Here is a 19,572-nt window from a genome sequence, read left to right as displayed (position 1 = left end):
GACGTGGACCTCTCATATATCCTCTCTGGCCACACCACTCTCCCAGCATCTACATCTGTTCACCAGCACAGAAGCTCTCCTCTTCCAACCTATTCAGTTAGTGTTTTAGGGGGAGCTCCCATGACATGCTTCTCTGGTGGCTCAGATGGTAAAGCGTCTGCCTACAATGCAGGAGAACTGGGTTAGATCCCTGGGTTGGGAAGATCCTCTGGAGAAGGAAATGGCAACCCACTCCAGTATTCTTGCCTGGAAAATCCCATGAACGAAGAGCATGATAGGCTACAGTCCCTGGGGTCACAGAGAGTCAGACATGACTGAGCGACTTTCACTTTCACTTTGACATGAGCATGATTAAATCATTGCCCATTAGTGATTAACTTAATCCCCAGCATTTCTTCCTTCAGGGGTAGGAGCTAAAAGTTCAGGTTTTCCTTTTTTTTAAAAGTTATTATTTACAGCTGAGCTGGGTTTTTGTTGCTGCGTGGGCTTTTCTCTAGCTGTGGCGAGCGGGGGCTACTCTCTAGTTGTGGAAAGCAGGCTTCTCATCATGGTGGCTTCTCTTGCTGCGGAGCACAGGCTTCAGTAGCTGCAGCACATGGGCTTAGTAGTTGCAGCTTCCAGGCTCTAGAGCACAGGTTCAGTGGTGGTGGCACGTGGGTTTACTTGCTCTGTAGCATGTGGGATCTTTCCAAATCATGGATTGAACCCGTGTCTCCTGCACTGGCAGATGGCTGCTTTACCATTGAGCTACCAGGGAAGCCTTGAAAGTTCCAACTTTCTAATCCCTGCCAACGAGCCCTCATCTTCCAAGAGTCACATCCTTAACAAACAAACAAACAAAAAAAGCATTCATGACTCTGGAGAATCCAAGGGTCTTAGAAGCTTATATGTCAGGAACCAAAGAATAGACCAAATATGGTAAAAAAAAAAAAAAAAAAAAAAATGGTCCTGGGACTTCCCTGTTGGTCCAGTGGTTAAGACACTGCACATCCACTGCAGGGGCCATGGGTCTGATCCCTGGTCATGGAAGTAAGATCTTGCATGCCACAAGGTACAGCCAAAAAAAAAAAAAAAGAGAAGTTTCTATCACTGATATCACCCAGGAAATTGCTAGGTTTTAGGGAATAAGGAGCAGAAAACAAATACATATTTCTTATTATGTCACAACTGATTAAGTAAATCATCAATATTCATACTTTGGAATATTACACCAGAACTTTAAAAATGAGATATCCTGTAAGCATTGATATTAGATGATCTCAAAAATAATGAAAAAGCACAGAGCAGTACAGTGTGTACAAACTGTTCTATTTGAGTAAACTAATGTATATATGCACATGTGCACACACACAGATATGCACATTTATCCATAACATGCACAAAGTATCTCCCAAGGGTATTCTAAAAATCAGGTGTCTTTGGTTGTCTTCAGGGAAAGGACTGGGTGTCTGGGATGGGAGAAAACTTTACATTTCACTTTATATCCTTTTGAACAGTTAGAATATTTTAGTGAGTATGAGTGTTATTTAAATAAAAATAATAAATAAACAAAATGCATGCCAAGATTGGGTCAGAGTCCCAGATTGTTCACATTTGAAAATGTTGGCAATTCACATTTATATTAATACAATTGACAAAGTACTTCACAAGCACTATCTCAACCTGTGAGGCCGGCAGGAGATGAGGGTAAAAGATCCATGCTTTTTGCTTCACAGGTACTTGCTTATTTGATCACTAACTATATGCACTCAACACAGGAGCACCTAAATATAAAGCAAATATGAACAGACATACATGGATAAATTGGCAGTAAATATATATACTTACTTATATATACTTTTATACACACACACACACACACACACACACATATATATATATATATGCTGCTAAGTCACTATAGTCATGTCCCAACTCTGTGCGACCCCATAGAGGGAAGCCCACCAGGCTCCCCCGTCCCTGGGATTCTCCAGGCAAGAACGCTGGAGTGGGTTGCCATTTCCTTCTCCAATGCATGAAAGTGAAAAGTGAAAGGGAAGTCGCTCAGTCGTGTCCGACTCTTAGCGACCCCACGGACTGCAGCCTACCAGGCTCCTCCATCCATGGGATTTTCCAGGCAAGAGTACTGGAGTGGGGTGCCGTTGCCTTCTCCGATATATATATATATAGACAGTAATACATATAGTAGGGTGCTTTAAAACCCTACTGCAGCAATAGACAGATCATCCAGACAGAAAATCAATAAGGAAACACTGGCTTTAAATGACACATTAGACCAGAGGGACTTAATAGATATATAAATAATATTCCACTTCAAGGCAGCAGAATACACATCTTTTCAAGTGCACACAGAACATTCTCCAGGATAGATCATATGCTAGGCCACAAAACAAGTCTCAGGTAATTTAAGAAAAGTGAAATCCTATCAAGTATCTTTTCTGGTACAACACTATGACACTAGAAATCAACAACGTGAAAAACACTGCAAATATCACAAACACATGAAGGCTAAACAATACATACTAAACAACCAACGGTTCACTGAAGAAATCAAAGGAATCAAAGGAATACCTGGAAACCAAAAAAAAGAAAACATAACGATCCATCTTCTGCGGGTTGCAGCAAGGCAGTTCTAAGAGGGAAGTTTACAGGGATACACACTTACCTCAGGAAACAGAAAAAAAAGTCTCAAATCAACAATGAAACAAAAGAAATCTCAAATCAACAACCTAACCTTGTACCAAAAGGAATTAGAAAAAGAATAACAATTCTCTCCCAAATTAGAAGGAAAAAATCATAAAGAACAGAGCAGAAATAGACACTAAAAAAAATAGAAAAAAAAAACCATGAAACTAAGAGCTGGTTCTTTAAAAAGACAAACAAAATTGATAAACCATTAGATAGAGTCATCAAGAAAAAAAAGAGAGGGCCCAAATCAATAAAGTCAAAAATGAAAAAGAAATTACAACTGACACTATAGAAATATAAAGGCTCATAAGAGATTACTACTAACAACTATATACCAACAAAATGGATAATCTAGAAGAAATGGACAAATTCTTAGAAACATACAATCAAGACTGAGACAAGAAGAAATAGAAAATATAAACAGAGCAATTAGCAGTAATGAAGCTGAATTACTAATTTAAAAAGCTCTCAACAAACAGAAGTCCAGAACCAGATGACTTCATAGGTGAATTCTACCAAACATATAAAGAAGAATTAACATCTAGCCTTCTGAAACTATTCCAAAAAACTGCAGATGAACAAAGTCTTCTGAATTTATTCTACTAGGCAAGCACCATCATGATATCAAAGCCAGACAAAGATACCACAAAAAAAGAAAACAGTCCAATATCACTGATAAAGAACACAGATGCAAAATTCCTCAAAAAAAAAAAAACTAGCAAACCAAATCCAACAATACATTAAAACAATCATACACCACGATCAAGTGTGATTTATCCCAGGGATATAAGAACAGTTCAACATGAGAAAATCAGAATGATATGCCACATTAACAAATTGAAGAATAAAATATGATCATCTTGATAGATGCAGAAAAAGCTTTTGACAAAATTCAACATTCATTTATTATAAAAACTCTCTAGAAAGTGGGCATAGAAGGAACATACCTGACCATAAAAAGGTCATACATACATAAAAAAGGTCATACATGACAAACCCACAAATAAAATCATACTCGATGAAAAACTGAAAGCATTTCCTCTAAGATAAGGAATAAGACAAGGATGTCCACTCTTGCCACTTTGATTCAATATACTATTGTAAGTCCTAGTGACAGCAATCAGAGAAGAAAAAGAAGTAAAAGGAATCCAAATTGGGAAGGATGAAGTAGAACTGTGACTGTTTGCAAAAGATGTGATACTATACATAGAAAATCCTAAAGATTCCACCAAGAAAACTATAGAGCTCATTAATGAATCTGATAAGATTGCACATACAAAATTGATACACAGAAATCTGTTGCAATTCTATACACTAACAACAACCTATCAGAGAAAAATTAAGGAAACAATCCTATCAAGTATCTTTTGATATATATCATGATAAGATGGTCTGAAAGAGCTAATGTTAAAATGTCCATACTATACAAAGCAATCTACATATTCAATGCAATCCCTATCAAAACAATGGAAATTTTCCCAGAACTATAACAAATAATTTTAAAATTGGTTCAGTTCAGTTCAGTTCAGTTCAGTTGCTCAGTCATGTCTGACTCTTTGTGACCTCATGGACTGCAGCACACCAGGCTTCCCTGTCCATCACCAACTCCTGGAGTTTACTCAAACTCATATCCATTGAGTCGGTGATGCCATCCAACCATCTCATCCTCTGTCATCTCCTTCTCCTCCTGCCTTCAATCTTTCCCAGCATCAGGGTCTCTTCAAATGAACCAGTTCTTCACATCAGGTGGCCAAAGTATTGGAGTTTCAGATTCAACATCAGTCCTTCCAATGAATATTCAGGAGTGATTTCCTTTAGGATAGACTGGTTGGATCTCCCTGCAGTCCAAGGGACTCTCAAGAGTCTTCTCCAACACCACAGCCCAAAATCATCAATTTGTATGAAAACTCAAAAGACCCCAAGAGTCAAAACAACCTTGAGAAAGAGGACCAAAACTGGACGTATCATGCACCCTGATTTTAAACTACACTACAAAGCTACAGTAATCAAAACAAGTGTAGTACTGGCACAAAAATAGACACAAAGATTAACAAAACAGCATCAAGAGCTCAGAAATAAACCCATGCACCTATGGTCAATGAAGAAAAGGCAGTCTCTTAAGTAAACGGTGCTGGAAAAACTGGATAGATACATGTGAAAGAATGAAATTAGAACATTTTCTCACACCATGCACAAAAATAAGCTCAAAATGTATTAAAGACCTAAAGGTAAGACCTGAAACTATAAAACTCCTAAAAGAAAACATAGGCAGAACACTCTGACATAAATTGTAGCAACATTTTTTTAAAATCTGTCTAAGGTAAAAATAAACAAATAAGATCTAATCAAACTTAAAAACTTTTGCATAGCAAAGAAAACCATTGACAAAGTAAAAGGACAACCTACTGAATGGGAGAAAATATCTGCAAATGATATAACCAATAAGGGGTTAATATTCAAAATGTATAAACAGTTCATACAACTCACTATAAAAAGAAAACCCAAAGAATACAATTAAAAAGTATACAGAAGACTTGAATAGACATTTTTCCAGAGAAGACAGGCAGATGGGTAACAGGCCCATGAAAATCAGATGCTCAACACGGCTAATCAGGGAAATGCAAATCAGAACCAAAATGAGCTACCACCTCACACCTGTCAAATGGCCCTCATCAAAAACTACAAATAAATATTGGTGAGATGTGGAGCAAAGGGAACCCTTGTACAGTGTTGGTGGGAATGTCAACTGGTAGAGCCATTATGGAAAACAGCATGGTGGTTCCTCAAAAAACTAAAAATAGAATCACTATATGAACCAGCAATTCCACTCCTGGGTATGCATCGAAAAAAACAATAACACTAATTTGAAAAGATATGTGTACCCCAATGTTCACTGAAGCATTATTTGCAATAGTCAAGATATGAAAGCAACCTAAGTGTCTATCAACAGATGAATGGATAAAGAAGATGTGGTATAAATACACAGTTTATACTGAAAATTACTCAGCCCTGAAAAAGAATGAAAATTTGCCATTTGGGACAACATGGATGAATTTGGAAAGTATTATGCTTAGTGAAATAAGTAAGACAAAGAAAGACAAATTCTGTATGTTATCACTTATATATGGACTCTAAAAAATTAAACCAACTAGTGAATATAACAAAACAGAAATAGACTCACAGATACAGAGAATAAACTAGAGGTTATTGTGGGAAGAAGAAAGTGGGGAGAGGCAAGATGGAGTAGGGGAGGATGAGATACAACTACTATTATGAAATAAATAAGCTACAAGGATATATTGTACGGCACAAGGAATACATCCAATATTTTAAACTATAATTGGAATATAATCTATAAAAGTTTTGAATCAAAATACCTGAAACTAATCAACTATATCTCAATTTAAAAGATAGTCTGTGATCAGAATGTTTTAGAGCAGAATCTTATTAAACCCACAGTACATTTATTCATTAAAAAAAAAAAAAGATGAGGCATGATATGTGTTCAAATTCCCGCCGAGTAGAAGATCAGAGCTGGGACTGGAGCCCAGCCCTCCCTTCACCGCTCCACAGCTTACTCTAGTAAGATGAGGTGCTTGGGCTACAGAGGTGGAGGTTTTCACTCTCTCATTTCCCAACACAGCACATCACTCAGTGTTGGTACAGACTTGGGAGGCAGATGTGACAAGAAGCAGGAGTTTAGGCCTGGGCTTTCTGAGACAGGAGCTGCACCTCACAGTACCTACTGAGCACTTGAAATTAGCCAGTCTGAGATGAGATGTGCTCTAAATGTTAAATGCACACCAGATTTGGGAGACTTTGAAGATTCTGTTTAATGTATTAAGATACGTTAAACAAAATGTAAAATAGATCATTAATAATTTTTGTATTGATTACACGTTGAAATAATATTTTAGACATATTAGGTAAAACAAAATACATTGTTAAAATTAATCATGCCTGTTTCTTTTTTTATTTTTTCTTTCTTTTTTAAGGTAACCACTAGAAAATTTAGAATGATATATGTGGCGTGTGTGTGTGTGTGTGGCTCACATTATAGTTTTTTTGAATACCACTGGTTTAGACCATCATCCTCCACCCTCTCCAGAAAAATCCACCCTCGTCAGCGTAAGCGCTCTATTCCTCCAGAATTTCCTTTTCATTCTTCCAACAAGCAGAAATCTGCTGTGAGGTCCCGGCATCAGCCCCCATGTCTCTAGCACCCTCATCTACAAGAACCTCCTCCCTCTCCTTGGCCAAGATTCTTCAAACTCTAGCAGCCTCTCCCTTTTCATCATCTGTCCCTGAAAACACTCACCCTGGATCAACTGTTCTTCACTTCCTCTCTGCCCAGACCTGAGGCCTGAGCAGTCAACACGGCGGCACAAAGTCCACAGCAGACAGTCTCCAGAGCAACGGAGCACAGTGTACCCTCGAGATGGTCCTCCAGACTGCCTTACTGTACTTCTCAAGTAAATTCACTCCTCCTTTCTCTATGATTATTATGAGCAGTTTCCCCCAATCTCTCCAGACCTCCAAATTCCTCCTCATTCCCAGCAGATAAGCTTGTCCATCTGGAACACTGCAGAGCACCCTTTACTGCTTGAAACGCCCTGTGGCTTCTGGGCCATTGTATTCATCTGGGGCTCTTCTCAGTTCCACCTCTGACTGCAGAGTGGAAATGCCGCCCTTCTCTCCAGATGCCCAGAAGGCACAACTGCCTGTGGGGGCAGAAGGTGGCAGAGGAGTACAAGATGCTGGCTGGGGAAGCCCCAGAATCTGAAGACCCCAGTCTTGTTTTGGCCGCGCCATGCCCTATCTGGGCGACTATGCAAATCCCCTCCCTCTCTGAGTCATCCTTTCCTCATTTGTAACTAAGGATCATCATGGCTTGGCTTCAGTGCTTCAGTCTTTTAAAAAGCCCACACGCATGTGAATGAGAGCACTTGAGCACCAGGAACAATCCCAAGGGCGTAGAGGAGCTCCCTTTTGTGATTTTTCATCCAGACTTAATCCAGTCTCCTCTCATTCAACAAATATTTGGGAAGGAAGTAAAAGGGTCTAACCCTGATGGAGCACCAACCCAGAGTCACACACACCACACGCAAGTCCACCATTCGCTACTTGGCTAATCAAGTACTCTGCATCCAAACAGTGCCACCCAACCTGTTCTCAGTGCCCCGCAGAGAAGGCCCTGCAAACCCACTTCCCCAGTCACAGGAGGCTGAACCAAGGTGAACCACCTGATCTAATCTAGTTATTATCAATCTGTGAATATCAGACCACTTGGGGAAGTTTTTAAAAAGCCTACCTTGGACTTATGAGTTCAGAATTTTTAGGGGTGAGACCAAAGCCTCTGTGCTTTTTAAAAGTCCCTATGTGATACCAGTGTGCAGCCAAAACTGAAAACCACTGAGAAAATCCACACTAAAGGCTTAGCAGCTGAAATGCAGACCCAGTTGGGCATTAACAATGCCTAAACCAAAAGAATGAAGGGCCATTGTGTGAAAAGGAATGCTTGAGACTCTGTGACAGCCTTTCAGCAAGATTTCTGGGGGAAATGGACTCTTTCTGGCATCAGTCAAATTTGATTGTATCCACTCCTATTTCTAGAGATGCTTGGGGTTAGGAAGAAAGAACAGGTGAGCTAAGCAACTTCCTTTGCCTCCTTCACCCCCTGCAACTCTGTAAAGCAAAGGTTCTCAACGTCTGTCTATGGGCTAAGTCTCTTCCGACTCTTTGCCACTCTATGGTCTGTAGCCTGCTAGACTCCTCTGCCCATGGGATTCTCCAGGCAAGAATACTGGAATGGGCTGCCATTTCCTCCTCCAGGGGATCTTCTCAACTCAAGGATCAAACCTGCATCCCCTGTGGCTCCTGCATTGGCAGGAGTATTCTTTACCACTGAGCCGCCTCCGCCTGGGACGTCTGAATGAAGTTTAAGGGAGGCAATACATATAAGGAGTTTATCAGAGTTTCTAACATTTGGTGACCATTCAATAATATTAAAGTGAATATTTTTTTCTTTACAGATAATTTCTCTTTTATTAAAGAGAATTCTTTGAAGATGCACTGACTTGCTTATTGAGGTGGTGAGTTCCCCATCCTCAGGGGTATGTAAGCAGAAGTTGGAGTTGTACCAGGGACTGAAGCAGTAAAGCTGGCTGGGAGCTGAAGTGTTGAGTGAAGGAGGCTCATTCTTTCAGCTCAAATTGCATAACAGGTTTAGAACTTGAATCAGCATTTGTAAATCTGTGATTCACTTGCAGAAGTGTGGCAAGAGTTGGGTGACCTGAATTTCCTCCCTGTGGAATTCCTTCTGGAATCTTTTTAATTTAAGCAAGAGCCATCCTTGCTGGAAAGCTGAACGCTTTTCGGGACAGCCACAGGCTACAGTCATATCACTGCTGTGTTTCTCCTTGGAGGTTAAGAAAGCCAGGTATGGCGGAGATGGCTGCCTGCCCCTGCCCAGTCTTAAGAGAGTGAGGTGCCCCTGGGTTTACTCTCTGCAGAGCTGGGCTGCAGGACTTACGGTGAGCCTGGGAAACTGGGAGGGAGGTGCCTCCTCGGACACTTCTGTGGAAACGTGTGTGCAACAGGAGCATGAAGGCAGAGATGAGGCTCTGACCTCTAACAGTTCTTCTGGGAGGACTTCCCAGGATGCCTGAAGGCACTTGGGAGACGGGTGCAGAGTGAGCAAAAGACAATTCAGACGCACGAGTGACTGGGGACCGCGGTGAGAGTACACAGCTTCTCCTTCAGTGAGACTGAGGGCCAGCCCCTCTCCAGCCCAGTTCAGTTCAGTTCAGTTGTCACTCAGTCGTGTCCGACTCTTTGCGACCCCATGAATTGCAGCACGCCAGGCCTCCCTGTCCATCACCAACTCCTGGAGTTCACCCAGACTCACGTCCATCAGGTCCTTAAACATCACTTCTTCCAGGGAGCCTTCTAAAGTCCCTCAACACCAGGGTGCCCCAGCTCTGGATTCCCAGAGCTCCGTGTTCCTCTCTATCAACTTAACCCAGTCCGTTGTAATTTCTCTCTTTTTTTCTTTTGGCCATGTCACATGGCACGCAGACCTTCCCGGTTCAGGGATCCATCCCGCGCCCCCTGCAGTGGAAGTGCAGTCTCAATCACTGGGCCTCAATCACAGGGAAATCCCCCTCTGTAATTCCTCTTGATTAATGGTCCATCCTCCTAGATCAATTGTCAGCTATGAACCCAGGGGGCTAGTCTACCTTGTTTTCCATGGGATCCCCAAGGCCAGGCACAGTACCTGGCACTGTGGGCTTCCCATAAACACATGATGAGAGAATGAAGGTCTTTAGGCAAGTCCCTCAATCTCTCTGAGCCTTAGTTTCCCCATCTATAAAATGGGGACTCATAGTCCCCATTGGCAAGATTACTATGAAGAGGGCTTCCTAGGTGGCATTAGTGGTAAAGAACTTGCCTGCCTATGCAGAAGACATAAGAGACACAGGTTCAATCCCTGGGTTGGGAAGATCCCCTGGAGGAGGGCACGGCAACCCACTCCAGTATTCTTGCCTGGAGAATCCCCACGGACAGAGGAGACTGGTGGGCTATACAGTCAATGGGGTCACAAAGAGTCAGACATGACTGAAGTGACTTAGCATGCATGCACGCATGCATGGAAGGCAGCAGTTAATGTGCTTGGCACAAAGCATTTGACTGATAAACAGTCACAGGTATCATTGTCTCATTGTCAAAAAACAATTGTAAACACTTGGGAGGTACTGGCTTTTCTTTTCTTTGTTGGCTGGAGGCTATTGTTAGTAATCTCTCTAAAGCCACCTGGCTGTGTCTCCTCTGAAAGACCCAAGAAACCTGGCCTCATCCTCCTTTTCCTGCCCCATCGCCCAAGACTCGTCACCTCTCCCCACTTGCTGTTGCACAGACTGTGGCCCACTCCCCGCTGCGGCCTTTCCTCTGTAGCTTGGCTCACATCACCCTCCCCATTCTCAGGTTTCTGCTCACTGGAAGGGTCCATCCTGAATGTCCCCTCCTCTGCCAGGCTCAATCAGCGTGCACAGTGCAGCTCCCAGGGGGCTTTCCACTCAGGCTGGGGGAGGGAGTGCCCATTTCCTGGCTGGAAGGAGCAGGCGAGCACACAGTCCAGTCCGGATTGCCGGCACCCCTGCAGGGTACGACGTGATGGACGGTTCACTCAGACTGAGGTGCTCGAGCTGAGCTGACAGTCTACCTGCATAAAGGAACCAGTTCTTGTTGAAGGACCCCTGGCCGCCCATCCCAGAGCATGTGGAGGGCTTGCTTGATGGTGAGAGGAGAGAGAGGGTCTGGTGCCCCGTTTCTGGGCACTGGCTTTCAAAAGGAATGTGCCCCAGCTCCACACTGAGCCTGGGCTGGGAACCCTGCCACAGGGCTGATGGCATGCTGCAGAGAGCCCCATGGGGTCCCCGGCAGGGTCTGCTGCGGAGGACTCACATCTCCCTCCTGACCCCCGGTGCTGCTGTAAGTCTATCAGAGGAACTACTCTGGCACCTAAGATCCAAGACTTTCCCAATCCCATTTCTCTAGACAATTTATCAGATTGAATATGAAGAAACTGACCAGGGCTGAAAAACCTGATTTAACTAAGGCACTGCCACTGGCTACTGGCCCCAAGGGCAAGAAGACGGTGCTGCCGTGTCTGTGCTCATTATTCCTGTTGCTCAGAACCTGCTCCTCCCTCCTCTCCTGGCTTCCTCCTACTATGACTTCAAGGCTGCTGGTTCAAGAAGCCTCCTTCCAGCTCTCAGCTGAATGCCTCTCTCATACTCCCCGAGCATCTGACCACCAATCGTTCGGGTGGGACCCGACCCTCCCCGCCGGGTCACGTGATCCCCACTGCAGGGACCGTGCTGGGTGTCCCTGGCTCCTGGCACAGTGCCCCTTCCTCACTAGGTGCTCAGGAACCATTTACTAAACCAAACCAAACTTCAAAGAGAAACATTCTTGTCTCCTGACCTAAGCCTAGTGGCAGAATGTCCGTGGGTTTGTCAGGATTAAACTACCAGTAACGGAGAAGCGTTCCAGAAAAACATCTATTTCTGCTTTATTGACTATGCCAAAGCCTTTGACTGCGTGGATCACAATAAACTGTGGAAAATTCTGAAAGAGATGGGAATACCAGACCACCTGATCTGCCTCTTGAGAAATTTGTATGCAGGTCAGGAAGCAATAGTTAGAACTGGACATGGAACAACAGACTGGTTCCAAATAGGAAAAGGAGTACGTCAAGGCTGTATACTGTCACCCTGCTTATTTAACTTTTATGCAGAGTACATCATGAGAAACGCTGGACTGGAAGAAGCACAAGCTGGAATCAAGATTGCCAGGAGAAATATCAATAACCTCAGATATGCAGATGACACCACCCTTATGGCAGAAAGTGAAGAGGAACTCAAAAGCCTCTTGATGAAAGTGAAAGTGGAGAGTGAAAAAGTTGGCTTAAAGCTCAACATTCAGAAAGCGAAGATCATGGCATCTGGTCCCATCACTTCATGGGAAATAGATGGGGAAACAGTGGAAACAGTGTCAGACTTTATTTTTCTGGGCTCCAAAATCACTGCAGATGGTGATTGCAGCCATGAAATTAAAAGACGCTTACTCCTTGGAAGGAAAGTTATGACTAACCTAGATAGCATATTCAAAAGCAGAGACGTTACTTTGCCAACAAAGGTTTGTCTAGTCAAGGCTATGGTTTTTCCTGTGGTCATGTATGGATGTTAGAGTTGGACTGTGAAGAAGGCTGAGCACCGAAGAATTGATGCTTTTGAACTGTGGTGTTGGAGAAGACTCTTGAGAGTCCCTTGGACTGCAAGGAGATCCAACCAGTCCATTCTGAAAGAGATCAGCCCTGGGATTTCTTTGGAAGGAATGATGCTAAAGCTGAAATTCTAGTACTTTGGCCACCTCATGTGAAGAGTTGACTCATTGGAAAAGACTGTGATGCTGGGAGGGATTGGGGGCAGGAGGAGAAAGGGACGACAGAGGATGAGATGGCTGGATGGTATCACTAACTCGATGGACGTGAGTCTGGGTGAACTCCAGGAGTTGGTGATGGACAGGGAGGCCTGGTATGCTGCAGTTCATGGGGTCACAAAGAGTCAGACACGACTGAGCGACTGAACTGAACTGAACTGAACTGAAGGGAGAAGCGAGACTCTCCTGCACACAGTGGTAGACGTTCTGAGAATGGACGATGGGAGAGAGGCGCACACTTCCTGCCAGCCTGTTTCTTTGAGACAAGAAGGAGGGGCGTAGCTGTCTGTAGGTCTTACAAGCCTTCCAAGAAGTTCTTATGTGTAGCCCCGATTGAGAACCACGAACCCAGCCCACCCTCCTGGCCCCGTGCGCTCAGAGAAGGAAGGTGACAGGGCTTGCCGCCAGCACTGGGACCAGACCTCGGGCCCTATCCTTCCCAGTGGGGGACTTACTGGATGCCCCAGAGCTGTGGGGTTCCTCTGGGGTCCAGATGGTATCAGCCTGAGCTGCCCCCAGGGATGCGCCTCTGCAGAGGCAGGCCATTGAGCTTCCTGGACCACGGTGAGCAGCAGGAATATTCTGTGCTCACTTAATGGTCTGGCGTGTCCCTTTAGGGCTGACTGGTGCCTTCCCAGCCAGGCAAACCAGTTACAGAAGAAAATCATTGCCCAACGTTGTACTTGCCAACTGTGCCTCTCTCCTATTCCCATTTCTGCCGGATAGATAAATACTTTCTTAACCCAAGCCTGTGTTCTAGGAAAAACCCAGGTGCAGGCAGAAGAGGGTCCTGAGAGCACAGGCTAAGGGGGTGCAGAGTCAGTGGGTGTCGGATGGGGGACCAGTTAAATCCCCAGTAAGTGCTTGCTGAGGCAACACCCTTACTGCTTCTGTCACTTAGCATGCCCAGACCGTGTCAGGCTCCATGAGGATCTGTCCTCCTAGCTTCCTCCATACCTGCTGTATGCCTGGAGCTCTCTTCTCCACCCTGTCCTGCTGTATGCACTTGCTTATCCTTCAAGACTCAACCTCAGCTTCTCCATCCCACCCTCCACGGAGGAGGACGCTTCCTGCTGACCGTGACCGATAGAAGCAACACACGTTCTTTTGGGAAGAACTCAATTTCAGTCCAGGCCACAGAGATTACAGCAAAGCTACTGATTTATAATATGCACCATGAGTTTAGATACATCAGAATACTAAAAGGAAAAAAAGCCTGAGAGCAGATGGAAAAAATAAGTGGCCTGAAGCCCTGGGGACAATGGAAAAAGGAAGTCTCCTGACTGCAGCCCTTTCCCAGCCCAGCACAGCGTGGCCTCAGGACTCTGTTGGAAACCAGGGATGAAACCATTAGGGTGACTTTCTGGTGATGCTGCCCCTCCCTCAATAACTTCAGTGTAAGTCCCAGGCATTTCTGAGCACCACCCCCAGGGGAGGCGTGAGGAGAGGGCACCCGTCAGCCTGGCTTGCCCTCCACACGATGTCACATCAGCAGCGCCACATTCACCCCATATCAGGGCTCTGCTCTCCCCACGGAAAGGGCTGCCAGCCACAAGATATCATGTCTCTCAGGACGGGCTAGCTAAGAAGAAAGTAGATATGGATAGGACATACGTATAATATTAATAGTTGAGAGGCATGAGCAAGATCTTGGCTATCAATGTGGACAGAGCTAAAAAAAAAGATTGCTATAAAAAGTAAGCTGCTGAGTAACAAGCACAGCATGATTCCATTTTTTACTGCGTTTTTTAAAAGCATACCCAAGCACCATTCTTGTGGGTGGGTATGTTTATATGTATGCAAGACCATTGTCTATAAATTAGAGAGCCCACACCTCATCCGTCGGTTTCGCCTGGCTCAGTGGAGTGCACCTTATGCGCTCAGTAACAATACTCGCGTGCTAACACGGATGGCCAAGCAGGTGCCAGCGGGGCTGTATCCTGTGGTGATGGATCCTGGGGTCTCCCCAGGGATTCTCCCTAGGCTGTCCTTCCCTTCCCGCCCGCCCCACACCACCTCCAGCTAAGCTGGAACCTTGGTTCCACGCGGCTGTGGCCGCCCTGGCCTCCCTGCCGGTCCCCAGGCTGAGCCCCGGTCCCGGCTGCTCCTCCGTTCTCCTGGGCTCTGGCCAGGAGCGACTCAGCAGGGCCAGCTCCTCCACCCCGGCTCCACCCTGGTAAAGCGGGGATGCGGAATAGTTGTGTGTATGTTCACATGTGCGCGTGTGTGAGTGGGTGTGGGTGCGTGCTAGGGGAGCAGGCTGCTTTTTAGAAGCTGGGGTTGAAATGCAGGCAGCAAGTTGGCTTGGCTCAGGCCACCAACTAAATTGTTCTACTTAACAACAGGTCCTACTATATAGGTTTATATCCTAGGATAAACCACAATGGAAAAGAATATTAAAAAAGAATGTATATATATGTATAACTGAATCACTCTGCTGTATGGCAGAAATTAACACAACATTGTAAATCAACTGTACTTCAATTAAAAACAACCAACCAACAAGAAAAAAACCCAAGGCGTTCCTACTTGAGTCTTGGATCATCTGCATCCAGATGAGCAGGGCACTGATACTCAGAGGCCTGATGGCTAACTTCTGGTGCTGAGAGCTGAGACAGGAGATGAACAAGGTCCTGGAAAAGCACTCCACCTGGCCAGGTGCAGGAGACCTGCCAGCTTGCAGGGCTTTTAAGGCTCTGTCTTAGTCAGCTTGTGCTGCTATAACAAAATACCATGAACCAGGGGCCCAAACAACAGACATTTACTCCTCACAGTTGTGGAGACTGGAAAGTCCAAGGTCAAGGTGCCAAAAGACTCAGTTCTCGTGAGGGCCCTCTTCCTGCCTTGTCGACGGGCACCTTCCTGCTGCACCATCATATGCAGTGAGTGGGATTGGTGGTCTCTCTCTCTCCTTAGAGAGACACCAACCCCTCACAGAAGTCCTACCCTCATGATTTCAGCTCTAAACTTAACTGCCCCATCAAGGCCCCACCTCCACATACCATTATATTGGGAGTTAGGGCTTCAACATAATGGCTTTCTGGGGGGACAGAAACATTTAGTCCATAACATTCTGTCCCTGGTCCCCCAAAATTCATGCAGTGAATCCCTGCATGAATAATAAAAAAAAAAGACAGTAGAGCAGAATACCCTCTCCAAAGTAGGTGGACCTCACCCAATCTGCTGAAAGCCTGAATAGTTAGTAAGAAAGAAAAAAAAAAATTAATTCCATCCCAACAGTTCCCAAAGTCAACTCATTTCTCCTTCAACTCTAAAGTCTCATCTATAATAAATCAGACTGGGTAAGACTTGAGGTATGATTCTTCTTGGAAGAAAATTATTCTCCAGCTGAGAACCTGTGAAACCAGCTAAGTTAATGTGCTTCCAAAATGCAGTGGAACAAACATAGGATATACACTCTCATTCCCAAAAAGGAGAGATCAGAAGGAAGAAAGGAGTGACAGGTCCCAGATGAGTCCAAAACCTAGCAAGGTAAATCCATTAGCCCTTAAGACTCACTCATAATCCTCTGTGGTGCCAGGCTCTGCCTTCAGGACCCACCGAGGCAGGGGTCACCTCACCCCTGCAGCTCCGCTGGACATCCCCAGGCCCCCCGGGGGGCTCAGCAAAGCCTCTGCCTTGCCTGTTGAAACCAATACCCTGCCCCCTTCCCCCCACATTTGAAACCAAGGAGATAACTCTGATGCTGGCTGAATTGCCTTCATTCTTTTCTTATCCTGAAAAATAGCATACACAGCTAGACAGCGATACATCCATCAAGTCCAACAGCCTCCCCTCACTTCCCTCTGTCTTCACCCTTGCAGCTACACTGGAGTTGTTCCTGGTGGGGGCGCTGATTAGGCCCATGGTTCACACCCAGGCTAATCTTATCAAACAGTGGTTTGTCACAATCTCTGTGCTCTCTTCTGAACATACTCTCTTTTTTATAACATAGGTTGACAATTTTCCACATCTTTAAGTTCCTGTTCCTTTTTGCTTAAGAATTCCTTCTTAAAGTCATTTTTCTCTTCTTGCATTTTACTCTAAGCAGACAGGAGGAACCAAGCTGCTCCTTCAACACTTCGCTTAAGAATCTCCTCAGTTAATTATCTAATTTCATCATTTCCAAGCTCCACATTCAACGCGAACTCTGGAACATGAACACAGCTCAGCTAAGTTCTTTGCCACTTTCTAACAAGGATCACCTTTTCCCTATTGTCCAACAATTTGTTCCTCATTTCCATCTGAAACCTCACCAGAACGGCCCTTAGAGTCCGTATTTCTAGCATGTACTTCCAAACTTGTCCAGCTTCTACCCATTACTCAGTTCCAAAGCTGCTTCTACATTTTGGGGGTATTTATGACATCAGCACTTTTTACTTCTGTCTTAGTCAGCTTGGACTGCTGTAACAGAATACTATTGACTGGGCGGCTTAAGGAGCATAGCTCTGGAGGCTGAGACAGCCAAGATCAAGGTTCTGGCAGATTTGGAGGACTCTTTTCCTTCCCTGCAGACAGCTGCCATCTCGCTGTGTCCTCCCGAGGCAGCAAGAGAGGAGGGGCTCTCCGGTGTCTCTTCCTCCCCATCAGGGGATCGCAACATCATGACCTCCTCTAAACCTAATGCCTCCCAAAGGCTCCACCTCCAGATACCATCACTTTGTGGGTTAGGGTTTCAACATGGGAACTTTGGGGACACAAGCATTCCATCCATAATGGTCTCATTCACAGAGAAAAGGCTGCACATGCAGGGTGTGTGTGTGTGTGTGAGGTTGTGGCACATGCTTTCACGCAGGCTTCAGTGTCAGTGATGCATATCTGGCTTTCTGGGTGGAGGCTTTGGGCAGAGGCTGCAGAAGAAGAGAATGGAGGGAGCTGGTGAGAGGGTGGAGCCCCCCTCCCCACATCATTGGGGCTGGCCTGGAAACATAGCCCCCATCAGGCAGGGGCACAGGGCAGATGCCGGCTGGCACTGGGCAAGTGCTAGGGACCTGTCTTCCTGCAGTTTACAGCTCTGCAGGAGTCGCTCCTCAACAGAGAACTGCAAAACGGTGACCCTTCCTCCCGGTTTTGCATGCATTTCCTCTTCATCTAGGATGCCCTGTGTCCCACTGTCCCATTCCCGGGTGGCTCTGTCCATCTGTCACTGGGTAGGCACAGCTCCCTTTGGGAGTCTTGGTCTAATTCCTCACCTCTGGGTTCTGAGCCTCTAGAGCTTCCAGAACTTTGGCACTCCCTGCCTCTCAGGACTGGCCACTCCCAGCCAGCACTCTTGTTTGCTTGTCTGACGGCAACCCTGTGAACCACAGAATCCCCAGTACCTCTGTGGCCTGCTTCCTGGAAGCAGAGGGGGCCGTGAATGAGTGAACGAATAAATGAAATCTGCACTGTGGTGAACGGCTGACCCCTGAACCTCAGGGACAGCTGTACAGATGTTACGTCAGAATGTCTGGTTGGAAACACGTTGGAGGGGTGCAAAATGATAGTAAAGGTCACTACGACGCCAGACGCACCCACTCATCTGATGGACTAACCTACTTCCTGCTCCACAGCCAGCCAGAGGCGCAGTCCCTACCAGTCTTTGTGGGTTCCTGAGATTCGCAGCCTTCGAAACTGGGCTGTAGATGGAGAGGTGTAAAGGTCAACCGTGCCACATTAACCCTGGTTTAAATACTAACTCTATCACTGCCTAGGTGGCGACAGCTGTGCCTGTTTCCTCACTTGTGAAATAGGCATGAGAGCGGCACTTTTTGATTCCCTTTGCTGTACAGCAGAAACTAACACAACACTGTAAAGCAACTACACTCCAATGAAAATTAAGGGGAAATAAGAAGAGTGGCACTTTGTACATAGAGTTGCTCTGAGGATTCAATGATAGACGTGCCGTCAAGCCCTGGGGACAGTAAGCGCAAAGGCGCTTAGTAAGCAGCGGCTCTTCCTAGAGGTCCTCCCCGCCCGCGGCCCCGCGCTGGTCATTCTGGAAACCTCGGATGACTAATCTGTAAAATGGGAGTGATCATAAGGGGAATGACTAAATGAGAAGGTGCAGCTGCGCTCTGATCTGTGGTCTGGGTCCCCGGGATCCAGACATCTGAATCCTTCCCCCGCGGCAGAGCGGTGAGGGCCATCTCCAGCCTGAGGACTTGAGACCCCGACCCCGGCCCCTACCCCCTTTCCTCTTTGAGAGGGTCTGCTGGGGGTTCCTCTAAGAGGTGGGGGCCTAAAGCACCAGGGACCAGCGCTGGGGACACAAGAAGGCGCGAGGGAGAGGGGGTCCCCACAGCAGGGGCGGGGCGCGCGTGCGCCGGGGTCAAGGATGCCAGGGCCGCAGCCGGGTTATTCCAAGAAAAAGGAATACAGAACGCAGAGGCGGAGGGTCCAGGGGCAGCCGGCTCTCCCCCGGCGGCTTTCGGCTCCGATCGCACCGGGGGCCGCTTCCCGCTCCAGGCCGCGCCCCGCCCCGCCGGCCGGTGGCCGCGACCCCCACCCGGGACAGTCCGCCCCCCGCCCTGCCCGGCCCGGCCCGCGCTTACTCTGCAGACAGCGGGCGGCGGCCACGCAGAGGGCGAGGACTCCCAGCGAGAGGCCGCGTCTCCGCGTCCTCCCGCCCGGCGGCGGCCTCATGAGCGCGCCCGCCGCGCCGGCCGCCCCGCACCGGCGTCCGGGGCGCGAAGGCGCGGCCCGCGCGCGCCCCGCCTCCTCGGCTGCGTCCCGCGGGCCCCGGGGGCAGATGCCGGGCACTGGCGCTGCTCCGGTTGAACCAGTTCCCAGGGAGCGGGCAAAGAAAAGGAGCGAGGAGGGAGGGAGGAGAGGAATGCACCACTCGGGGGTAAATTATAGCAAATATGTAGTCTCCTTCCGTTCACACCCACTTTACTGGTG

General features: G+C 46.5%; 1 protein-coding gene across 7 annotated transcripts in view; it reads right to left on the bottom strand.

Moving 5' to 3' along the window:
• Positions 1–19,349, bottom strand: part of VSTM5 (V-set and transmembrane domain containing 5) — a 36,797-nt gene extending 17,448 nt beyond the window's left edge. For all 7 annotated transcript variants that reach the window (XR_011564822.1, XR_011564823.1, XR_011564825.1 and 4 more), the window contains exon 1: positions 19,224–19,349. Coding sequence is in view for 1 of the 7 variants with exons in the window: in XM_070782473.1 (XP_070638574.1) it covers positions 19,224–19,314 (91 nt within the window). In the remaining 6 variants the exon portion in view is untranslated. The remainder of the gene's footprint in view (positions 1–19,223) is intronic.
• Positions 19,350–19,572: the final 223 nt, after the last annotated feature.

The sequence above is a fragment of the Bos indicus genome, chromosome 29 (genome assembly GCF_029378745.1).
Source record: "Bos indicus isolate NIAB-ARS_2022 breed Sahiwal x Tharparkar chromosome 29, NIAB-ARS_B.indTharparkar_mat_pri_1.0, whole genome shotgun sequence".
Taxonomy (NCBI): domain Eukaryota; kingdom Metazoa; phylum Chordata; class Mammalia; order Artiodactyla; family Bovidae; genus Bos; species Bos indicus.
Note: the sequence above shows the minus strand (reverse complement) of the source record. Positions and strands in the feature narration are given on the sequence as shown.